This window comes from Coenobita brevimanus, chromosome 44 (genome assembly GCF_032717465.1).
Source record: "Coenobita brevimanus isolate Jiangsu-jjx chromosome 44, ASM3271746v2, whole genome shotgun sequence".
In the NCBI taxonomy this organism is placed as follows: domain Eukaryota; kingdom Metazoa; phylum Arthropoda; class Malacostraca; order Decapoda; family Coenobitidae; genus Coenobita; species Coenobita brevimanus.
This window is the reverse complement of record NC_136997.1, coordinates 18,803,793-18,826,966: the sequence shown is the minus strand read 5'-3', so window position 1 is coordinate 18,826,966 and position 23,174 is coordinate 18,803,793. Positions and strand designations below refer to the sequence as shown.

The following is a 23,174-nucleotide window of genomic DNA, read 5'->3' as shown; positions in this document are numbered from 1 at the left end:
AGGTGGTGGGAGGCTGAGGTGAGGCAAGATGAAGGGAGGGATGAGGAGAGTCAGGGTGGAGTGAGGGCTAGGGTGAGTCAGGGTAAAGGGAGGGCTGGGGCGAGGTAGGGTGGAGGGAGGGCTAAGGTGAGGCAGGATGGACGGAAGATTGGGGTGATGCAGGATGAAGGAAGGTTTAAGGCCAGGCTACACCTGGCCAGACGAGGTGTTCCAGCATCAAGGCGAAAGAGGAAGCAACCAGGCCCAGCGCCAGCAAGAAGAAGGCGCCCTGTAGTTGCCCCAGGTTCAGCACCCCGTCACCACGAACCTGAGAAACAGTTACATGCCAAGACTCACTTGCTTAACACACACATAAGCTGTGTCGTGCTCTTTGGAGAAAATATATCTAGTACACTGGTAGACAGAGAGTAAAGAAATACGTTCATGGCATGATAATATTAAAAAGGAAATGTTTGTTGTTCATTGCAACTGCTCAACACGTGTACTTTTATAAGTTTAGACGAGCAACATGAAAAAGTAAGCAGACCCTTTTTTCTTTTAGACAGGGATGTCATTCTTCGAAAAAAAAAAAAAAATGCCAATGTTTAGTCGAGTAGATGTGAGGGGGAGAAATAGACCTGTTGGCTTCATGACAACTTCCTATCCAACAGCACAAACTCCAGACAGACCAGTAGGCTACCAGCCTTGCGCGGTGCTCCAGCTGTCACAGCCACTGCACAATGCAGCTTCCATACACAGCTACACCTCATCTGCCATAGCAGTGAATGTGCTGTGCCGCTTCCCACCCGAAGACAACAGACAGGCCTAAGCTCTACAACACTGTTCTCTTTCGTGGACACCCCATTCCCTTCTGTGCCTCGTTTGCAGATCTTTCTCTCTCTCTCTCTCTCTCACACACACACACACACACACACACACACACACACAAATATTGTTGCTTCCTTCCTTGTTAAATATGGTATAGTTGCCGGTGCTGTGCCTTGGCCACAAACTCCCAGACGTTGCCAATGTTCACCTGGTAAGTCAATTGAAGACGGTCACCTCTTCCTGAGTCACACAGTTGCATGCTTTCTAAAATCACTTCCATGATAATTGTTAGTGAATAATACATAAATTCTTCAATAATGTAATCATTAATTATTATACCAGTTTGCTTGACATGATTTACTCAAAAATATTGCAGAACGTTTGCTAAAATACATAAAATAGCAAGGGGTGTAATAGCGTTCATATCATAATACTACAGGTCTCGCTGCATGATTATTTTGAAACTCCTACCACGTAGGACTTTGTTGCATGGTCGCGGGGAGCTCAGACGTGTCTTACTCTGCTCTCTCCTCTAGCTTTCAGGGCTGCCGCACCGGTAAATATATATATATATATATATATATATATATATATATATATATATATATATATATATATATATATATATATATATATATATATATATATATATATATACATTTCACCATTCTGGTGAAGTTTCACACTTTCCTCCCCTCCCTGATAGCTAGGAACAGTAGGTGTCTGTTCCTATATAGTAAGATTGTCTTTGCCTTCTGCCCACGGAGGGTTCCCCCCTCCCACCCACTGATCACTCTGGTGCATGAATTAACACGGTCAGGCATCCTCGGAGAGGTTTGAGAGGGCAACCTCAGCCTTAGCTGCTTGGTCTCGGGTTGTTTGTCCCTTGCTCGTCTTTCCTCTTCCATCCCACTACCCCCGTTGGGGGGGGGGTTAAAATGCCGGACCCTGCCGCCACCCCCCGCTTTCTCGGGGGGAGGTGGTCCTGACGACACCCTGACGGATAGACGGCCTGACCACCTCCAGCCTGAACGGCCCAGACACGAACCACGCTGGACATCTCTGTAAATAATGTGTCATTTATAATCCTTCATGCTCTTGGTTCTACTCCCTTGAGCAGTCTCAATCCCTTTGTTATAAAGAAGGTCATTGATGGCTGGGCAGTGGAAGTGGAACACGTAAAAAAAAAAAAAACTTGCAGATGGAGACTTCCTTATAAAGACTTTCAATTCCTCTCAGGTACAGGACTTGTTAAATCTGTGCAAGTTTCATTGTTAAGATGTCAAGTGAAAGATCCAGGTTTCCATGAATTCCTGCAAGGGAATTATCACTTGCAGGGATCTCATGGTCATGGAAGAGGACGATATCATACGTGAATTTGCTATGCAAGATGTCACTGATGCATACTTATCACCAGGTTCATGGAAAGCATAAGGAAGAAAATTGCAATAATTGTACTGACTTTTGGCAAGGTTGCACTCCCTTCGTGGGTCACAGTTGGTTAAGAAATTATTAACCTAAGACCGTATATCCCTAACCCACTTAACTGTTTGAAATGTCAGCTCTATGGACATACAGATAAGACTTGTCGGGCTTCACAACCAGTGTGTGGGAAATGTGCAGCACAGGTTCACGATGCTAAATACTTCACATCGAAGACAGTTTGTTGCAATTATTGCAAGGGTGCTCACTCCACTTCCCCTAGGGACTGTCCCAAGTGGAAGGAGGAGAAAGAAGTCTGCGCGGTGAAAGCGACCGAGTGCATCTCCTACTACGAAGTTAGGAAAAAGGTGAAGGAGTTGCATGCATCTCCCACCCTGAATAGGTCCTATGCTTTGGCGCTGATGTTCCGTCCCATAATGTGCTCTGTTGAAACACAGACTGACCCAGAACCGGTTCCTCCTGCCACGCTCTCTGCCTCTCTAGACCACATAAATGAGAAGGTACGAAACACGCACACTCTGCCTGCTAATATGAGAATAGCATTCACATATATAAATGAAGGCATGCCGAGAAAGCTAATTACCTCATTCATCAGACCAACCCTAGCATTTGCAACAGTGGTCTGGAATCCTCATTTCAAAAAACACATAGATAAGATTTAAAAAGTACAATGGGCTGCTACAAAATGGGTACCAAGCCTAAAGGATCTAAGCTATGACGAAAAACTAGCAAAACTGAACCTACCAATACTACAAGAGAGAAGGAAAAGGAAACACGATGACGCTATATAAATACATCTCAGGGACAGAAAGAATAGACATCAATGAGTATATAACCTTTGGGGAAGCATGAGCAAGAGGACACTGGAAAAAAAAAATTATAAAAAGGGAGGTGAGAAAGACGTAAGGAAATTCAGTTTCCCAAATAGGGCAATTGATCAGTGGAATGCGCTACCGAATGAAATAATGCGTGCCAAAACTATTCATAGATTTAAGGCTATGTATGATAAAATGGTTTAATGCACGGGACAGTACGAGCTTGACTAATTCCTGTAAAGATACAATTAGGTAAGAACAATTAGATAACAGATATATGCACACACACACACACACACACACACACACACACACACACACACACACACACACACACACACACACACACAGATGCGGAAGGGTGGGAAAGGAGGGGTGGAGGATTTGGGGACGGTGAAGAGGATGGATGAGATGTGGAAGTGTCTAGTATTGTTCTAGTAGCAGCTTGCACGGTACTCTGACTCCTTTCTCCGACATATACCCTTATGGTTCCATGATAGTTGCATTTACGAAATAACGGCATAGGCAGAGTATATACGCATATCTATATACACATATATATATATATAGTTATAGTTAGATATCTATCTCTGTCTATCTATATAGATAGATATGGATATATAGTTATAATTAGACAGATAGGTATGTATATATTTATATTTATTTTTGTATTTATAGTCTGTGCCTACAGTATACCATAACAATAAGCATAATTAATATTTACCTCTAATAATCAGTCGTGACACTCTGATTTCCCGCAGTCTCTTTAATTATGACGTAGAACTTTTATGTGTCTAGTCATGGACCAGCTTTATAGCTCAGCTGATATGCAGGTCCCGAGGAAAATGGAAGAAATATTTCTAGTTTGGATACAAATGTAACGTTTGGATACTTTTTGGTATTACTGGAACAGTCTGAGACTTAAGTTCTCAGGCTCAATTTGGTACAGTCAGGAAAAGTTCCGCATTACCCACTGTTCGGAGCACCGGTGGTCAACGAATAGTCACGAAGCAACAGCAAGACCCCACTTGTCTGGTAACTGTAAGTGGGAGGGAGGGTGGCCGGGGGTGGTAGGGTTTGGAGAGTTGCTCATGTCACAGTATCAATACATGTTTACTGTCAAAGGTATGCTTCTTTGGCTTCGTTTTGTAATGTTCGACAGGAATGATAGTTACAGCAACTGATTTTATAAGAAGGACTTCCCATGCCATTCTGTCTGTAGGAAAACGAAGAAACTGTTAATAGCTCATATACATATTTTATTATTACACACTACCCTTGACTCTAAGTTTGAGATGAATAATTACCAGAATAACACTGGAAATGTTTGAAGGCGGATGTTTACAGTGGAACGCCAAAGGATAAATAAATTTATTCGAATTTACATATATACATAAATACATATACAAGAGAGAGAGAGAGAGAGAGAGAGAGAGAGAGAGAGAGAGAGAGAGAGAGACAGACAGACAGACAGACAGAGACCGTAGATAATATAGTGGTTTTGTTTTCAACACAAAATATACATATACGTTATACCGTTACGAATATCTCCTGGGGAATCGTCTCATGTTAAATACGAGAAGGAATTCAAGCATTCAAACCTATGTCCGAACCCTGCAAGCTTCCATAATTTTCCTGACAACACTACAGACATTTACCTTTTTTTTTTTTTTTTTTCCATAAAATGCTAGCATCATATTATCATCTATCCTTACGAAATTAAGTCCAACACACCTTCTAAGTCACAGGCTACATTGCACACCTACACGTGATTCCCAGTCTATCACTAAACCTTCCTCTGCCCCCAGTCCCCCGCCTCCCCATCCACACTCACAGTGACCAGACATATGGGGTCTGGCTGCTGCTTCACATTCATCTGTCTCACACCAGTGCTTCGGGACGTGGGTAATGCGGAACTTTCCCTGACTGCACAACTTCAGCCAACGATGACTAATTATTTCTTGGGAAGGAGGGCGGTGTCAATAAGTAGCAGTCGTGTGAATGAGGGGGTGAGGAAAACTAGTGGGTAGAGACTGGAGTGCTGGTGCTCAGGTTCATGTGTGTGTGTGTGTGTGTGTGTGTGTGTGTGTGTGTGTGTGTGTGTGTGTGTGTGTGTGTGTGTGTGTGTGTGTGTGTGTGTGTGTGTGTGTATGTGTGTGTGTGTCAACAGCAACGCAACGAACGATGTGAAGAAATGTCTAAAAGAAATAACAAACGGAAGCAGTGTCACATAATAATGAATAATTATTCATATTCATGTTTACCTCCCTTTCCTTGGGGGAAGCAGCCTAGGTATATAGATAGATAGATAGATAGATGTTTTATGTTACCATATATATATATATATATATATATATATATCTATTATCCAATCTTACATTGCCCCATGAGGAGCGTCGGTGTTCGGGGCTAGGCAGTTGGTCCCGACATTTAAGATGAGAGTGACCAGCCTCACTCATCCTTAAGTGGTATTACATGAGAAATCAACCCCAAGCATCTCTTGGATATAAACCTTCACCAGCTCAATCCGATTGGAGCGCAATAATTACCCACTAAACCACCAGGCGCCAAAATTCGGTTATATAGTTACCACCCAGCGTAGAAAATGGTTTCCTAGTGTACAGGAAACCATTTGGCTTGTCACTCAGTGTAGAGTCACCCACAGGCTGAAGGAAGAGGAAAGAATGAAGGAAAGAAAGACAGAAGAGAGAGTGTAAAGTCACCCGTAGGCAGAAGGATATGGAAAGAATGGAGGAACGAAAGACAGAAGAGAATGGAAGGAGAGAAGGATGGAGTGGAAAGGGCAAACACCCGAGAGCAGCACTACATCAAGTGAGTGGATGGTGAGTGCCCCCAGCTACCACTATATATATATATATATATATATATATATATATATATATATATATATATATATATATATATATATATATATATTGTTACATTGCCTATGATTTCATCATCCTTTGTATAATTCTAACGTACAGTATGCTGCATGTTTGATCACGATTCGCCTCGTGGCTTCCATAGTGACCAAGCTTCCGTGTTCTACCTCAATCCCCTCTTCTTCTCCCTTATAGTAGAGTAAGTCGTTCTTTCTGTTGTTCAGAGCAGGAGTGTCAACTCTTTGTCCCCTATGGCTTCATTTGCGCGTCCTTCTTACAAGTTGTATCAAGCTCTGCCGGCCCCTATATAATGAGCTCAGTCTCTGCATTAATTGCCACTTAGATCTACTCCTCATTTTGTTCACATCTCTGTCCTCCCATGTACAGTTGTTATTATTTTTGTGAGTGCTCAGGAAGTCTCCAACCATCTAGCTGCTGTGTAATTTGAGTATAAGTGTTGTTACCATTTTTCTTGTGCTGTGTAGCATGAGGTGTTAATTCGTAGGCCTGGTGAGGTTTTTGTGATTCGTGTGGAGTTTTTGATGTCAGTCATCATTAATATTTTGTATCTGTAATAATATATCTTTCATTAACTGAGCATTATCCGGTTTTCTCATTTTATCAGGGCTGACTTAGATAAATTTACTCTTGCTAAATTTGTGTTAATAGAGGGTATTGCAGTTAACCATATATTTAACCTGTTTTTTGCCATTACATTACCCTTATGAGTCCTGAATGTTTAGTTGTTAGTTGAGCATTGAACTTTAATTTGTAATCTTACCTAACTCTTTTGTTTTGAACCTGGAACTTTGCGGGACAGTAGTGATTTTAGTATTCTCACTTGAAGTGTTCATTATCTCTCTCTGTTCCGTAACAATATATATATATATATATATATATATATATATATATATATATATATATATATATATATATATATATATATATATATATATATATATATATATATATATATAATTATGATAAAAAAAAACTTTCAGCATTTCACAGTGAATCTCTTTTTTGATATTAAACACTGAAACCGATCCCAGTCTAGTTAATCGTGGATCTCTCTCTCTCTCTCTCTCTCTCTCTCTCTCTCTCTCTCTCTCTCTCTCTCTCTCTCTCTCTCTCTCTCCAAATCCCTGCCTACTGCCACGTGAAGTGAATTTAGCAACCTTCTGCCGTCTATCTATCTATATCTCTCTGTCCCATAAGGTTGCCAAAAGCAAATAACATTCATATTACACTATTCTCAGTCCTATGGTAAGAAACAGAGAAAATCAGACAGACCTGAAATTTCTAGAATGCTTCTTAGATCTCCAAACATAAACCACTAACCTAATCCTACTGGCACAATACAACCCCTCCCTGAAAACTGCTCCCCGACAAAACAACCGAATCCCGAAATTATTCCACTTAAAATACAGACTAGATTCGTAAAATCCATCCTAGACAATTAACCAACCAACAAAGATCCAGGCCCAGATGAAATTCCGTCAATTGTTTTGAAAAAGTGTTCTCCAGAACTTGCCTCTGTTCTAGCTAAATTATTTAGACTATGCAAACGTACTTCTTCATTCCCTAATTCATGGAAAGAAGCCAACACCCATCCAATTCCAAAGGAAAGAAGTTCCTCTTACCCCTCTGATTCCAGACAAACAGCTGTCACATCTCTTGGTAAAGTACGAGTATTTGAAATTTTACATAATGAGCACATAGATAAACATCTTGAATCCAACAGCTTAATTAGTGATAGACAATATGATTTTTGCCACGAAAGATTCACCATTGACATACTCAGTCTCTTGACTCATACCATCCATCAGTCAATTGACCAACATGAAGAAACTCATGCATTAGCCCTTGATATTTTTACAGGTTTCGACAGAGTGTAGCACCATTCCTTGCTGTCCAAACTACCCTGCTATGGACTAACGTCTTTTATTCTTCTGTTTTCCTCATATTTTAGCGACAGAAAAGTAAGGTAAAAGTAGATGATGTATATTCCAATTTCCACTCAATTACGCCGGCGTGCCATAGGGATCAGTTCTGGTGCAAACCCTGTTCCTGGTTCACATTAATGATTTCTCATTTGTCACCCACAATCCCATCCATTCATATGCAGATGACTCAACACTTTACAGTTCATTGACACTCAAACACCGATTTACAAAGTCTAATATCTCTAACTCTCAACTCAGTAAAGGCTTATCTACGATCAATGAATGGGAACAAAACAACCTTGTCTCATTTAATGCCAGTAAAACCAAATACATAAAATTTTCTAATACACAGATATTACGAGATTCGTATATTCCCATCTCCAAAAGCACTGAGATTCTCGGAATCTCAGTTAACAGTGCCCTCAGCTGGACCATTGATGTCAGATATACTTGCTAAAAAAGCCTCAAAGAAATTTGGAATATTGTACAGAGTCCGTACCTTCTTCACTGACGAGCAGTTAGCTATAAGTTATAAGAGTTATGTGCGTTCTTAGCTGGTATATTGCTCACCCTTGTGGAATGGATGTCGGGAGGTTGCACTAAAACAACTAGACAAAATTCAGAACAAAGCTGCTGGAATTATTAATAACCTTGCTATTATAAATAAACTACCTCCTCTACAAGTAAGGAATGTTGCCTCCCTTTCATTATTTTACAAACATTTTTATGGCAAATGCTCAGACGATGTTTGGTCCATTGTCCCACCTCTCCATACCTTCCCTCGTGCTAAACGGGAATCTGGTAGAGCTCAGGACTGGAATGTCACACAACCAAATTGCAGAAATTCTGCTTATCAGAATTCTTTTATTCGCCGAACTGCATCTCTCTGGAACTCGCTTCCCCGGAATTGTTTCCCCCCAGACTTCAACCTACAGCTGTTTAAATCCAACTGTTACAGACATTTTTTGAATGGAGGACGCCATTAATCTAGTGTATGGATATTTTTTTTATTAATTTGTTTTCCCTTTCTGTGTTCTGTTTTATATATATATATATATATATATATATATATATGTGTGTGTGTGTGTGTGTGTGTGTGTCGGAGAGAAACACATTACACGCGCATGTACATATAAATTTGTACGTTCCTAACTGGGAATCGAACCCTGGACCTCTTAGATAGAAGTCAGGCTCTGATACCACTCGACCACGAGGTGATAAAAGCTATGACATGATTTTCTTGTTGAACCAGTTAAATTCATTATGGGAGGATATAGAAAAGGATGGGGGATGAAGTCATCCCCGTACCCAGAAGATTAGGTCAATGAATTTGCGTGGATGTAGTACGATTGAGGCTAAAGGGGAGGAGATTGGGAGAATGTTTGTGCGAAAAAAGTTGGATGTGTTAGCTTTGAGTGAAACAAAGATGACAAAGAAAGGTGAGTCTAAGTTTGGAAGTGTGAATGGAAGATTGTCAGATGCTGAAAGAGGAAGGGCAAGACAAGGTGTGGCCTTGTTAGTGAACAAGGAAGTACAGCAGTCTATAACTGAATGGAAGGAGGTGTCATCGAGACTGATGTGGGTGAAAGCGAAATCTGAACGTGAGTTGTGGGTATTTGTGAGTGCATATGGGCCTGGTAGTGAAAGGGATGAAGAAGAGAGGAAGTCCTTCTGGAATGATGTTGATGAGTGTCTGCAGAGTTTTGGAGCGAATGTGAATGTGGTAATGATGGGAGATCTGAATGCTAGAGTGGGAAATGTAGCAGTTGAAGGTGTAGCTGGTATGTATGTTGTGCCTGGAAGAAATGAAAATGGGGAACGAATGATAGGGATGTGCGCTGAGCGAGAGATGGTGATTGGAAATACCTTGTTTGAGAAGAAATACATGGGTGAAACGGGAGGGTGGAATTAAGTATACATGGGTGAGACAGGAGGGTGGAAGGGTTGTTGATAGAGCGCTGATGGACTATGTGGTTGTGTCCAGGAATGTAATAGGAAGATTGTTGGATGTGAGAGTTTTGAGAGGGGAGAGTGGAAGTACGAGTATGTCTGACCATTACCTGGTGAAGGGAAAGTTGAGAGTAGGTAAGAGATGGGTGAGAACTAGGTGAGTCAGGTGTGGCTGGGAGGTTTTTAAAGTGTGTGAGTTGGATAAAAAAGAGAAAATGACAGAGTTTCAGGAGAAGATGGAAGATGAATGGAACATAGTGAAAGATCAGGAAAATGGCAGTGAGGAGGAGGAATGGCAGTTGTTTAAGAGTGCTGTGGTGGGGCATGAGGAAGAGGTGTGTGATGTGAGATGAGTGGGTGGTGGTGTAAGATAGGGAAGTGAATGGTGGTGCGAGGAAGTATGGCTGTGGCGCAGGCATGCATATGAAGTGTGGCTGCAGAGGAAGGATGAGGTGTCATATGAGAGGTATATATAAGGAAAAGAGGAATAGGGCGAGAAGGGCTGTGCGTGATGCTAAAGTGGCAGTAGATGAGAGGTGAGGTAGGCGATTGACTGAGAATTTTCAACAGAATAGGAAAATGTTTTGGATGGAGGTGAAAAGGGTGTGAAAGGGAGAGTCTGGGAAGGAAGAGTTATTAAAAGCAGAGGATGGAAGGATGTTAACTGAGATGGATGCAGTAAAGAAGAGATGGGCGGAGTGTTTTGAAAGATTGCAAAATGTTGAGGAGGAAAGGGTGGCTGAGACTGCGGCAGATGGAAGGGTGGAAGGAATAAGGTGTGTTGGGAGAGCTGAATGATTCTTTGATCATGATGGAGGACGTGCAGGAGGCAGTAAAAGAGACAAAAACAAGGAAAGCTGCAGGTATGGATGGGTGTGCTGTGGAATGCCTAAAAGGTGGTGGAGCGACTATTGTTGACTGGCTAGTAAGATGGTTGACTGTGTGCTTTGTGCAAGAAATGGTGCCAGTTGACTAAGCAAGTGCTTGTGTTGCCCCAGTGTATAAAGGTAAGGGTGATAAATATGAATGTAATAGCTTTACGGTTATAAGTCTGTTGAGTGTTGTAGGTAAGGTGTATGGCAGAGTGTTAGTACAGTAAGAGAGGGTACAGAGGGAGTGACTGGAGATGAGCAGTGTGGCTTTAGAAGAGGGAGGGGATGCATGGATCAGGCGTTTGCTGTGAGACCGGTGTGTGAAAAATATTTAGCGAATGGTAAGGATTTGGGGGCATTCATGGATTTAGAGAAAGTGGATGATGGAATTGATAGGGAGGCTTTGTGGACTATTTTAAGATTGTATGGACTTGATGATAGATTACTAAAAGGAGTGAACAGTTTTTATGTAAATAGTAGAGTATGTGTAAGATTGGGAAATACTGTGAGTGATTGGTTTCCCGTGAGAGTAGGGCTGTGCCAGGGATGTGTGATGTTGCCTTGGTTGTTTAATATTTATATGGATGGTGTTTTAAGGGAGGTGAATGTAAGAGTGTTAGAGAATGAGATCTGAAGCAGCTGCAGTTTGCAGATGATACTGCACTGGTGGTTGATTCAGAGGAGAGATTGTTGGTAGAGGAGTTTGGAAGGGTGTGTGAAGGGAGAAAATTGAAAGTAAAGTAGAATATGAAGTGTACGAGGTTAGTAGATGGTAGAAAGATTAATATAGTTTTGAATGGTGAGTTGCTTGAGGAGGTAGAATGTTTTAAGTATTTAGGGTCGCAGTTTGCTGTGGATGGAAGAATAGGTGCAGAATTGAAGTTTAGAATGAATGAAGAAGGAATGGTGCTGGGAGGAATGAAAAAGTGGTTAGATGTCGTTTGCATAGAATGGAAGTAAAGAGAAGGCTGTATGAGGGTGTTGTGGTAATGACTGCGTATTATGGGGCTGAAACATGGAAAATGGGTGTAGAAGAGGGGAAAAGTTGGAATGTAATAGAGATGAGATGCCTGAGGAGTATGTGTGGAGTGAAGCATTTGGATCGAGTGAGAAATGATGAAGTACGAAGGAGAACTGGAGTTGTTCGGGAGATGGCTGATTGAGTTGAGGTGAGGGCATTGCGATGTTTTGGGCATATGGAGAGAATGGATAATAAACTATTGGTTAAAAAGATAACTAAATCTGATGTGAGAGGTGCAAGGCTGAGAAGAAGACCACAAATAGGATGGATGGACAGTGTGAAGAGAGTGTTGGATGCGAGAAGGATGTCTGTTGAGCAAGGAAGAGTGGCTGTGCGTGATAGAAATGAATGAAGAGTAATTGTGAATGGAAATGTAATCACGTATCCCTGAGTGGGTATTCTCCCGCATTTTGTCTGATCAGCTGATCAGGTCAGGTGCGGGTAAGGGGATGGGTCCATTATGTTGTGGCAGCGATAAACAAGCTGTATTGTCGGGCCCTGCTGTGGATGTCATTGATTGTACTACGCAGTTGACCCTCGTGTGGTGTGGTGAGTTGAGGATCTGTCCCTTCTCCCCTTTGGGACTAAGATGCAAATGAATGTGTTTGAGTGGATGAGTAAATTGGAAGTGTGTCATCCTGTCTCAGCTACCTTCCTTTCCTTGGGGGAAGCAGCCTAGGTAGGCTATATAGATAGATAGATAATTCAATCAAAAGACATTAGGATCATTTCACAGCCCCACGTAACTTGGCAAGTGGCAGAGCAGTTTTAATCTATCCCAGGCACAACACGAACATCTTTATATGTTGGAGACACACATTACTCACGTGTGTACAAATATATTTGTACGCTCCTGACTGGGAATCAAACTCTGGACCTCTTAGATAGAAGTCAGGCACTGATATCACTCGACCACGGTGTGATAAAAGCTGGGGCACCTGATTTTTTTTTGATGAACCAGGTGAATCCACTATAGGAGGGTATATTTCAGTCACAACACATTAGGATCATTTCACGGCCCCACGCAACTCGGCAGGTGACAGAGCAGTTTTAATCTATCCCAGACACAACACGAGCATCAGGGCCGTACAAATATATTTGTGCACACGCATGTAATGTGTGTCTCTCCAGCATCTAAATATGTTCATGTTGTGTATGGGATAGATTAAAACTTCCCTGTCACTTGCCAAGTTGCGTGGGGCTGTAAAATGATCCAAATGGGCTGTGAAAGAAATATATCCTCCCATAATGGATTTACCGGGTTCATTAAAAAAAAAATAATAAATCAGGTGTCACAGCTTTTATCACGCCGTGGTCGAGTAGTATCAGTGCCTGACTTCTATCTAAGAGGTCCAGGGTTCGATTCCCTGTCAGGAGCGTACAAATATATTTGTACAAATGGGTGTAATGTGAGTGTTTCCAACATCTAAAGATGCTTGTGTTGTGTTTGGGATAGATTAAAACTGCTCTGTCACTTGTGGTGTTGCATGGGGCTGTGAAATGATCCTAATGTGTTGTGATTGAAATATATCTTCCCAAAATGGATTTCCCTTGTTCGTCAAAAAACACAAAAACAAAATCAGGTGTCACAGCTTTGTAACGCAGTGGCCGGGTGTGTTTGTAACCATTTGTAATATGTAGTGTGTAAGTATAATATGTAAGTAGTTGTAAGTAGGATCCAAGTAGGGCATCACTGAGCGCTTGCTATCGCTTGCTATGTCTGGCTTGATTGAAACTTTGCTGAACTATGAATTTTGTGGCTGCACCAACCGCCTAGCTGGTGAGAGTCGAGCAGTAGCAGTTAGCGACTGGCTGGGTTGGACACGGGTGGTGTCAATGGCTGCTGTGTGAAGATGTAAGACGGTGCTTAATATATTATCAGAAAACTACTCCGAGACATTGACTTCACCTAAAGTACGGTTGGCATCAAGGGGCATTAACCCGCGCCGTCCCGGAGACGTGAATTAACGTCCGCACATGATGTGAACTCATGTCCCGGCGATGTGAATTAACGCGGCAACACTGCAAGGATCCCTAATTTGCACAATTTTCAATTTTCGCGAGTGATTTTGTGAGTGATTTTTGGCACGTATACCAGGGACACCTTCCTCTATTCCTCTACAAGATGCCAAGCAGGGACAATGCCTTACACTGCATAACCTCACCCCCCCCCTGCACGCCATTGTCTCGGCAATTCACCTGTTACCAGTGACCTGGCCAATAAAGACATTCAGGGCCAGAGTGATTCCCCAATCGATGACAATGTGGAGGACAAAGTTACATAGCACTAGAGGAAGAAACAGTCAGAAATGATGATCAGGTAATGTGGGGAAAAAAAGGTCATGAATGGTGATGTAGTGAGTGAAACAATGCTTATAATGCCTATATTACTGTTTGAAAACCAATATACTCTTGTACTACATATAAATTCGTACCAAGTAAATAAATAAATACTGTTTATGAGTGGATAAAATAGTTACCCTCCCATAGAACTCGTTTTCTTTGGTGCCAGCCTGTTAGAAAACCCAGTCAGGTAAGGAAGTACTCGTACCTAAATCGAGTATTTTAAACCTCAGGTGAGCGATTTCTCTATGAATTTGCGATGTTTCTCACCAAAAGCAGATGTTTGAGCCAAAAAAAAAGGTCCAAAAATGTCGGGACTGGGGTGTACCACTGCCCAGAAAACGTCGGGATGGGGGGGGGTTAACAACAGTAACATTTGGTGGCAGCGATGGGATAATAATGATTTCAAGTCATCCATGGGCAATCTTGGCTGTGTCTATATTCCCACGCTGCTGTTCTTCCCAAGACGACACACAGTCTATCTCTGCCCCAGCCTCCAGCCCTTTTTGCAGTCTTGGTGTGGAATCGTCCTAGCAGCTTGATGCGGTTTTGGGATTTTCCTCCACACCAACACCCCACTTACCACCACACCACTGCAGCCACATGAGCCTCCACCAATGTCCTCATTACCTCCCTTCACCTGCCAGTCCTGTGTGACCTGTTATATTATCATGCTGTGCGGGTTAGTTTCAGCCCCTACAAACTCCAACCCAGACCCCACTCCAGGAAGTAGCCCCCAACCGCCGCCCAACGCCGTTACGTCATCGTACCTCCACCCACCACACAAACCGACGTCACCCAGGGAGCGTGGCCACTCACACCGAGCTACATCACAGTCTCCTGCTCCTATGATCATCTCGTTCTGCCCACTGCTTAGCTGCCGCCCAGTGACGTCATGAACACCTCCATCCAATCATCGCTGGTGGGGGGAGGAGACACTAAGACACTACAATACGAGAGTTCACTCAACACATATATTACTAAAGTATTTTTCTATCTGCATTTTCATGCAATTTCTCATTCCATCACATTAATCAATTCCTTTCTATAGAGAAGCCAAACTGTCTCTATAGAATGTGATATTTTCACCATTTACTCTTATCCATTCATTGCATTTTTGGCCCTCATTTTTCATTAATTCAGAATTTTTCGTTCATTCACTCATCCCATTTTCTCTCAATTATACTCATGCTCAGCTGTAAATAACACATTCATTTTCACTCATATTCATTGTATATAAATAATTTTTTCACATATATATATATATATATTTTTTTTCATTCGTTCATTCATTCATCTATTTGTTCATTTATTTTCATTTACTTACTTCCTATTCTATTAATGTCCTATTTTAAAAGGGTAGATCTCTCTTCTGCTGAATCTGATAGTGACACAGATGACCCTGTATGTGGTGATAATGTAACTCTTCATAGTGGCAGATCTTATAGTAAACCAACCGTAAGTTCCCTACCCGTTTCTACTATGACTATCCTGTTACTCCTTCCACACCTACAACCACCTATATTAACCCTACTACTCCTACTCTAAATCCAGATATATCAACACCAGATACTCTATCATCTTTTCCAACTGATACTCTTGAAGCCACTCAGCCTTCTCCACAGCCTTTTCCCATCTACTGCACATACACCACCACTAACCACGACACACACCACTACTGCCACGACACTTCCTTCCTACACACCGTCTCAGTTTACTACTGTGCCTACTTCCTCACCTTCGCGGTCTCACCCTCGTCCTGCGATAGTAAATCAGAACCCTCCACCTCCCCAGTCCATATATTTGGATGATGTTAACAGACCCAAATTTACAGGAGAGGATAGTACAGTTTCCATTTACGACTTCCTCAGAGAGGTCGAAAATGACATTCGTAATCGGCAAATCACAACTGAACCCTTGAAAGTTTCTTATTTGCTGGATCGACTCCATCAGGGCAGGTCACTAATAGGAGCTGCTATTCGTGCGGGACACTTCAAAGATTGCCAAACGTTTGACTCTTGTTGCCAATGGTTAATTCAGCTTTATTGCCAACATTCCAATGCTGCATCTGTTATAGGGTTGACAAACCTTCTCAAGCAAATGGAGGAGGACATGAAGGTACCTCCCCAACATGCAAAGGTAATTGAGGCAGTCCCTACTATGAGGGCGACGAGTTCAGAGCTGCGTCAATTGTTCCGTGGTACTCAATGGGTAGCCGAAACTAATGGAGAGCTTATGGTTTCACTAAATAATTTTGCAGATTTGTTCGGTTACTTTAGATTTCTTAACTGGCTTTCTGACAACCAAAAACAAATAGCACTACTACTTGGCTTTAACCCCGGAGACAAAACAGTTAACATCTCCAAGGCCATAATAGAAAGGTCAGGATCAGACTTCACTCGCCAGGTTGGTTCTTACACCTCAGCCTCGCACTCTGCAGGTGGTACTGCGAGAGTACTACACACCAGCATTACTTAATCTGATTCCTCTCGTTCCCGGCAAACTACAAAATCCAAACCCATTAATCAGTCTCACTCACATTATTGCTCGCGCACACCCTTGCGGTCCCGTCGTTTAACATGCAAATATCACAAGAATAGCACAAATCACTCCACTGACGAGTGTCGTTACCTTACGAGCCGTCAGTCTGGGGAAGAAGAGTGCTCGGATTGAAGAAATGTAACCTAATAGTGGAAGATCCGCTGGTGTCTGAAATTAAGGTAACAGAAAATCAACTCCCCATTCACCAGTTAGGACCTATAATATCTTTAGGCCTGGTCATTCTAGGATGGAGCAAAGTGGTACAAAGCTCTTTCTTTATGGACACCGGATCTATGGTAAACCTGATTTCAGATACCTCTTTAAACAACATTTGGGAAACAACTAAAAGAGTTTGGCTCCTCGAACCACCTGACATTCGCCTCTGCGACGTGGATGGCTCAGAATTTCAGGTCAAAGGAAAGATCACACTAGAAGTACAACCCGATAAAGCCTTGAGACCTTTTGACGTGGAGTTTCATGTCATTAATGATCTTAAATATCCAGCGGACACTCTCATTGGCTTTTCGACAATGTTTTAACAAGCTATTGCTCTCCTCCCTGCTTCTCATACCATGAATATCAATGGTTTCCCAATATCTAGTATGGAATAACCACGTCCAGTATTTTCCCAAATAAACTCAGTTATTGACTCTCACATGATTCCAACATTACTCAAGAGTAAACAGGTACACACACCGTTACCTGAGCAGCCAAGTACATTTCCATCTAGTACAACACCCTCTGAGCATTCAACTGTGGATCGTATCAACCCCTCTAACAATGGCACATTTGCCGACTCAGACATGTCTCATTTAACTACCTCACATAGGGTGAATGATGTTTTACAACATGCAGAGACAAGGCATGCAGTAACAAATCAGTACACAATTTTGTTGCCGCACAAATTTACCAAAGTCTCTGTTCATGTTGTGGGTGTGAAAGCAGGAGTGGATGTACTAACCTTACCTGAGGTGTGTTGTGTGAATGGCTTAGCTTATGAGTCGGCATTGTGTACAGTGCTAGAGGATGGTTTATGCTACTTGTACTTAGCCAACTGTACTAATGCTCCATTTAAATTACGAACGGAACACAGATTGGTGACTTCTTGGTATACCCAACGGTCGTATGTGTGTGCCAAGATTTCCCACACTCTGTTGCTGATGTGTGCTCAGTTACTCAGTCCACCGACATTCCATCTAATCTTGAATTTCATGTGAAACAGAGTGATTACCCAAAATACAGAAGTCACTTACTTAATCTCTTGCGAGACTATGGCGAAGTTGTAGCCTTACCCGGTGAGAATATGGGCAAGACAGATTTAATAAAGTGTCAAATTACATTACAGCCCGGAGCTCAGCCAGTATATATACCTGCCTACCGTTTACCCCACAGCCAACGTCAACAAGTTGATCGTCTTATTCAGGACATGTTGGATAATGAGGTCATTGAACACTTTGATAGTCCGTGGAACAGCCCATTATATCTGGTTCCAAAGAAAAATGGCGAGTTACGACCAGAGATAGATTACAGATGTGTGAATGTGCTGACTGTCCCGGACAGATTTCCAATTCCTGTACTTACTAATTTGCTGGAATCCTTAGGCAAAAACAATTGTGTTTTCTTCTCCCTAGATTTTTTAACCCGCCCCGTCCCATCCACGTATGGGTACGTTGCAACATTTTGCATTTGCCAGTCCCGGCGACGTACTGGTACGTCGTGCAATTGCAAGGTCCCTAATTTGCACAATTTTCAATTTTCGCGTGTGATTTTTCGTACGTATACACGGAACACCTTCCTCTATTCCTCTACAAGATGCCAAGCAGGGACAATGCCTTACACCGCATAACCTCCCCCCTCCCCCCCTCACACCATTGTCTCAGCAATTCACCTGTTACCAGTGACTTGGCCAGTAAAGATATTCAGGGCCAGAGTGATTCCCCAATCGATGACAATGTGGAGGACAAAGTTTACATAGCATTAGAAGAAGAAACATTCAGAAATAATGATCAGGTAATGTGGCAAAAGAAGGTCAGGTATGATGATGAGTTAGTGAGTGAAGCAATGCTTATAATGTCTATATTACTACTTGAAAACCAATATATTCTAATACTATATGCAAATTCGTACCAAGTAAATAAATAAATACCGTTTATGAGTTGTGTGAAATAGTTACCCTCCCATAGAACTCGTTTTCTTTGGTGCCAGCCTGTTAGAAAACCCAGTCAGGTAAGGAGGTACTCCTACCTGGATCGAGTATTTTAAACCTCAGGTGAGCGATTTCTCTATGAATTTTCGATGTTTCTGACCAAAAGTGGAGGTTTTAGCCAAAACAAGAGTTTTCGAAAATACCTCTGGATTGGGGGGTGTCAGAGGTGCGAAATAGCTCGGGACATGACGGGTTAAGTGATTACTGGCAAGTGGAAATGGAGGAATCATGTCCTATCACTGCCTTCAGTACTCCATTCGGGCTTTTCCAATTCCGTAGACTTCCATTCGGTTTGAGAAAAGCACCATCAGCATTCATGCGGCTAATTAATACAGCTTTCGCCGGCATGATAGGTCACTCAGTTTTTGCTTATCTAGATGATGTCATAATCGCTAGTCACTCGGTGGAGGAACACTTAGAAAAATTGGCCGAGTGTTCACTAGACTCAAACAAGCTGGACTTAAGATCAAACTATCAAAGTGTGACATTTTACATAAGAAACTCCAGTTTCTAGGACATGTTGTTGATGCTCACGGAATCCATACATCAGATGACAAGGTCAAAGCAGTGACAAATTTCCCAACTCCAACCAACACCAATGCTGTATGCAGTTTCCTCAGTCTTAGTGGCTATTACCGAAGATTCATTAAGAGGTACACCCAGATAGCTGCGCCTTAAACAAAATTGCTAAAGAAGGGTGCGTCTTTTGTGTGAGCTGATGAACAGGGAACAGCATTTACAACACTGAAAGATGCCCTAGCACAATCCCCGCTTTTGGCATTCCCTGATTATTCAAAACCACTTCTTCTTTGTACTGATGTTTCCGAAGTAGGCCTAGGTGCCGTTCTCATGCAAAATGAATCCGAAGGGAAGAAACGTGTCATTGCCTATGCCAGCTGTGTGCTAAACTCCATGGAAAAGAATTACAGTGCAACTCACTGGGAAGCCCTTGCCATGGTCTGATCTCTAAAACATTTCCGTGACATCATCTATGGTTATCCTGTTCACATCCAAACAGACCATCTTCCCTTATGTGACCTGTTTCAGGGACGTAACCTTACCGGTCGACTTGCACGCTGGGCAGTCACTGTGAATGACTATAATCCGACATTTGAATACATTCCTGGGATTTCCAATGTCATAGCCGATGCCCTCTCACAGCATGTAGCCACAGTCTCAACCGGCTGCGATGTAAACTTGGCGTTTCATTATGTGACATTACATAGTTTCCAGTGTGTTGACCCTATTTGGTCACAGGTCATATATTCTCTAGAGTCAGGCGATGATTCTTCCCTGCCAAAGTTACTAGTCCCTGTGTCTGATTTTCCTTAACAATGAATTACTCTATAAACACTCAGTACCAAAAGGTAACAACGTCCTTTATCGTGAAGTTATGCAACTAGTCATTCAGACAGACTTAATTCCTGCTGCTCTTCATTTAATCCAGGACTCCCCTCATGCATCACACCCTGGCAAAGACAGAAGCTCACGGCAAGCACGTCTGTCATATTATTGGCCCACTATGTGAAAGGATATAGAAGCGCACTGCGATGCATGTTTATCATGTGCCCGTCATAAGGGGACAACCTGTCAACCTGCTCCTATGTTGCAGTACCCAGTACCATCAAAACCTTGGCAAACTGTCTCTCTTGATCCTCTGAAGCTACCTTGTACAGAATCTGGTTCGTCTATCTATTAGTAGTAGTCGATCATTTCTCTAGATTTGTTATCTTAGTTTCATTGCATGAAAAATCTGCTAATGCAGTGCCACATTCCTTTATTAATTCAGTAATTTGCCATTTCACAACACCAGAAGTAATTTTAACTGATAACAGTTCAGAGTTCAGTAAGTCAGTACTGGAAGAAATTTGTCTTCGATACGGAATTAAGAAATGCAACATAGTGACCCATCATCCAGCCTTGAATGGCCTAGTAGAGCGCCAGAATAGAGAGATATTGAAGAGTCTGCATCACATAGTGGGAGATCAGACTTCCACCTGGGACGAGTGGATTCCACAGGTAGCTGCTACAATTAATTCATCCATCAATAAGTCAGTTGGTGAAACATCATTCTCTGTCATCTATGGCTTTGACAAAAGACTACCTTATTCACTGTCGCAATCCAAACCGGATCCGATCTACAACTACAATAACTACGTGCGAGTCCACTTATCCAACTACTAGAAAATTCATAAATACGTTCAGGATAATCTGGCCCTTACAAATAAGGAGATGGTACGTAACCAACATGCCGCTGCCACAGATGTTACCATCAAAGTAGGTGACTTAGTTTTTGCCCTAGATCATGACAGAGATTCAAAAGTAAAGAGTAAATTCTTGGGTCCCTTCCGTGTCATATCTCGTAAAGGTAATAAATTCGAATTAAGAGATCCGTACAAGACAGAGACGACATGGGTGCATGCAGATGATCTCAAACGTGCATCAAAACGCATAGTCTTGGAGGAGCCACTAAGAGAGACCACATCTCCACAACAAACTCCTACTCAACCTTCTTCCTCCTAAGTCCTCCTTTCTGACACTACTATTCAACCTTCCCCTACTGTTAACAACTATCATGCTATATTGCGTTCTGCCACTAAGTCTCTTGCATAACGCTATCATCTCACACTGTCGTTATCATCTGCACGACATCACCTCTAACATCAACTCATTTTATAGGAAAGATGCTGTGGGTCTACATGCTGGCAGTGCTGACTCTAGTCGGGTCTGGATCTGGTGAGGACGATGGTGTCGTACGGCCCAGGGCCTTGGTTTGCTCAGAAGGCGAGGTAATGGTAGTGAAGGATGTAGTCTCCTTGCACTACGACCTAGAGCCGCTGGCCGCCGTGGCCATCGCCCTGCCTGATTTTGCACAACAGCTATAGGACCTGCAGGGACTCCTGTCAGATATTAAAAATCAACATCCCACAGACACATTTTGCAACCCACTCTACCTGCCCATCTGCTGGAAGTTAGATTATCTTCATTTTCAGTTCAACCATCTCCAAGATTCCTTCCCTAACCGAACGCCTGTGGGCCGCTCACGAGTGAAACGTTGACTTTTTGATCTTGGAGGAGAAATTCTGAGCAGATTATTTGGTGTAGCGACTGCCCGTGACTTTTCTGGATTTAAGGAAGACTTATTTCAATTGGCAAATGCTCTAAAGTCCCAGGAAAAGGTGTTAAATGATCAACATTCTCTGCTACAAGAGATGACACACCATTTAAATGATGTTACAAATGCCTTAAATAATTTTACATCCTTTCTTAAGCGTGAAGTATCGAAGGTAAGTATTGTATAAGAGTTGATGTATGTAAAATTACATGTAGATAATTTGTAGGTTTCTCTGGACTCTCTTGTCTCTCAAGTTTCTAGCCTAATTCGTATTTTAGTCAATGCTGTTGACAGTCATGTCACCCTAGATTTAGTACCTCTCTCTGACCTTCGCTCTACCTTGGAATGGGCTCACTCAACCTTCGGCTTGTCTCCTGTGATTTCATTTCCCTCTTTAGAACACTACTACCCAATCCTAGAGGTCACATTCCTTACTAAAGATATAATTGTTCATATTACTTTTCGTTCTTCCATCACATGCGATCTCTTTCACATCGTTCCTTTTCCTTTCTGGTACAATAACTCCCCGGTACAAGCCTCTGTCTCTTCAGAGTACCTTCTTCTCTCCCATGATCATTTCTATATTGCCTTCATCTCCTCAAGTGACCTCGACAGATGTGCCTTTCTCACAACCAACTCTCGAGTTTGTGCTGCGTACCTCCTGACATTTTTTCCTGGCAGCGTTGCTCCTTGCGAATCTGCCTTAGTCCGTAACTTCTCAGTACAACCTGTCTGTACCTTTGTTCCGGCCCCCAAAAGCCAGGTACACCATGCTCGTCTAAATCACATCCGCTATTTCTTCTTTAGTGTCTCAACTCCAGACAGTCTTATTTGTCCAGGAACTCCTGTACGTTCACTATCCACAGTTGTTTATATAAGGCCCCTGATTACTGTACAGTAAAGTCTGAGTCTGTAATAGCCCATGCTAAACATTATCACTTCACACTTCGCTCCCACAAATATGACATCTTCAAACCTATTAATACTACCTTTCATCTACCAACAGACAATCTTTCCATCACATCAGACAACCTACGTATGTTGAACTTCCTGAATCAGTCTAATTTCATTATGAACCAGTTCTCTTCAGCTTTTAACCGCTCCTGGGTACATCCAGTCTTTGTATTTCCTCCAGTGGTCTTATGTCTTCTAAGCTTAATTGCAATTGTATGTATCCAGTAGTTGTGTCAACCAAATGGACAAAAGGTTGCATGGAGATCCGTGTAGCAA

The 23,174-nt window shown here is 42.2% G+C and overlaps 1 protein-coding gene across 1 annotated transcript in view; it reads right to left on the bottom strand.

Annotated features, from left to right (window-relative positions):
- Positions 1–175: 175 nt before the first annotated feature.
- Positions 176–23,174, bottom strand: part of LOC145397996 (glutamate receptor ionotropic, delta-2-like) — a 176,039-nt gene continuing 153,040 nt past the window's right edge. The window contains exon 6 of the mRNA XM_080270963.1: positions 176–307. Within this exon, the coding sequence (XP_080127089.1) occupies positions 176–307 (132 nt within the window). The remainder of the gene's footprint in view (positions 308–23,174) is intronic.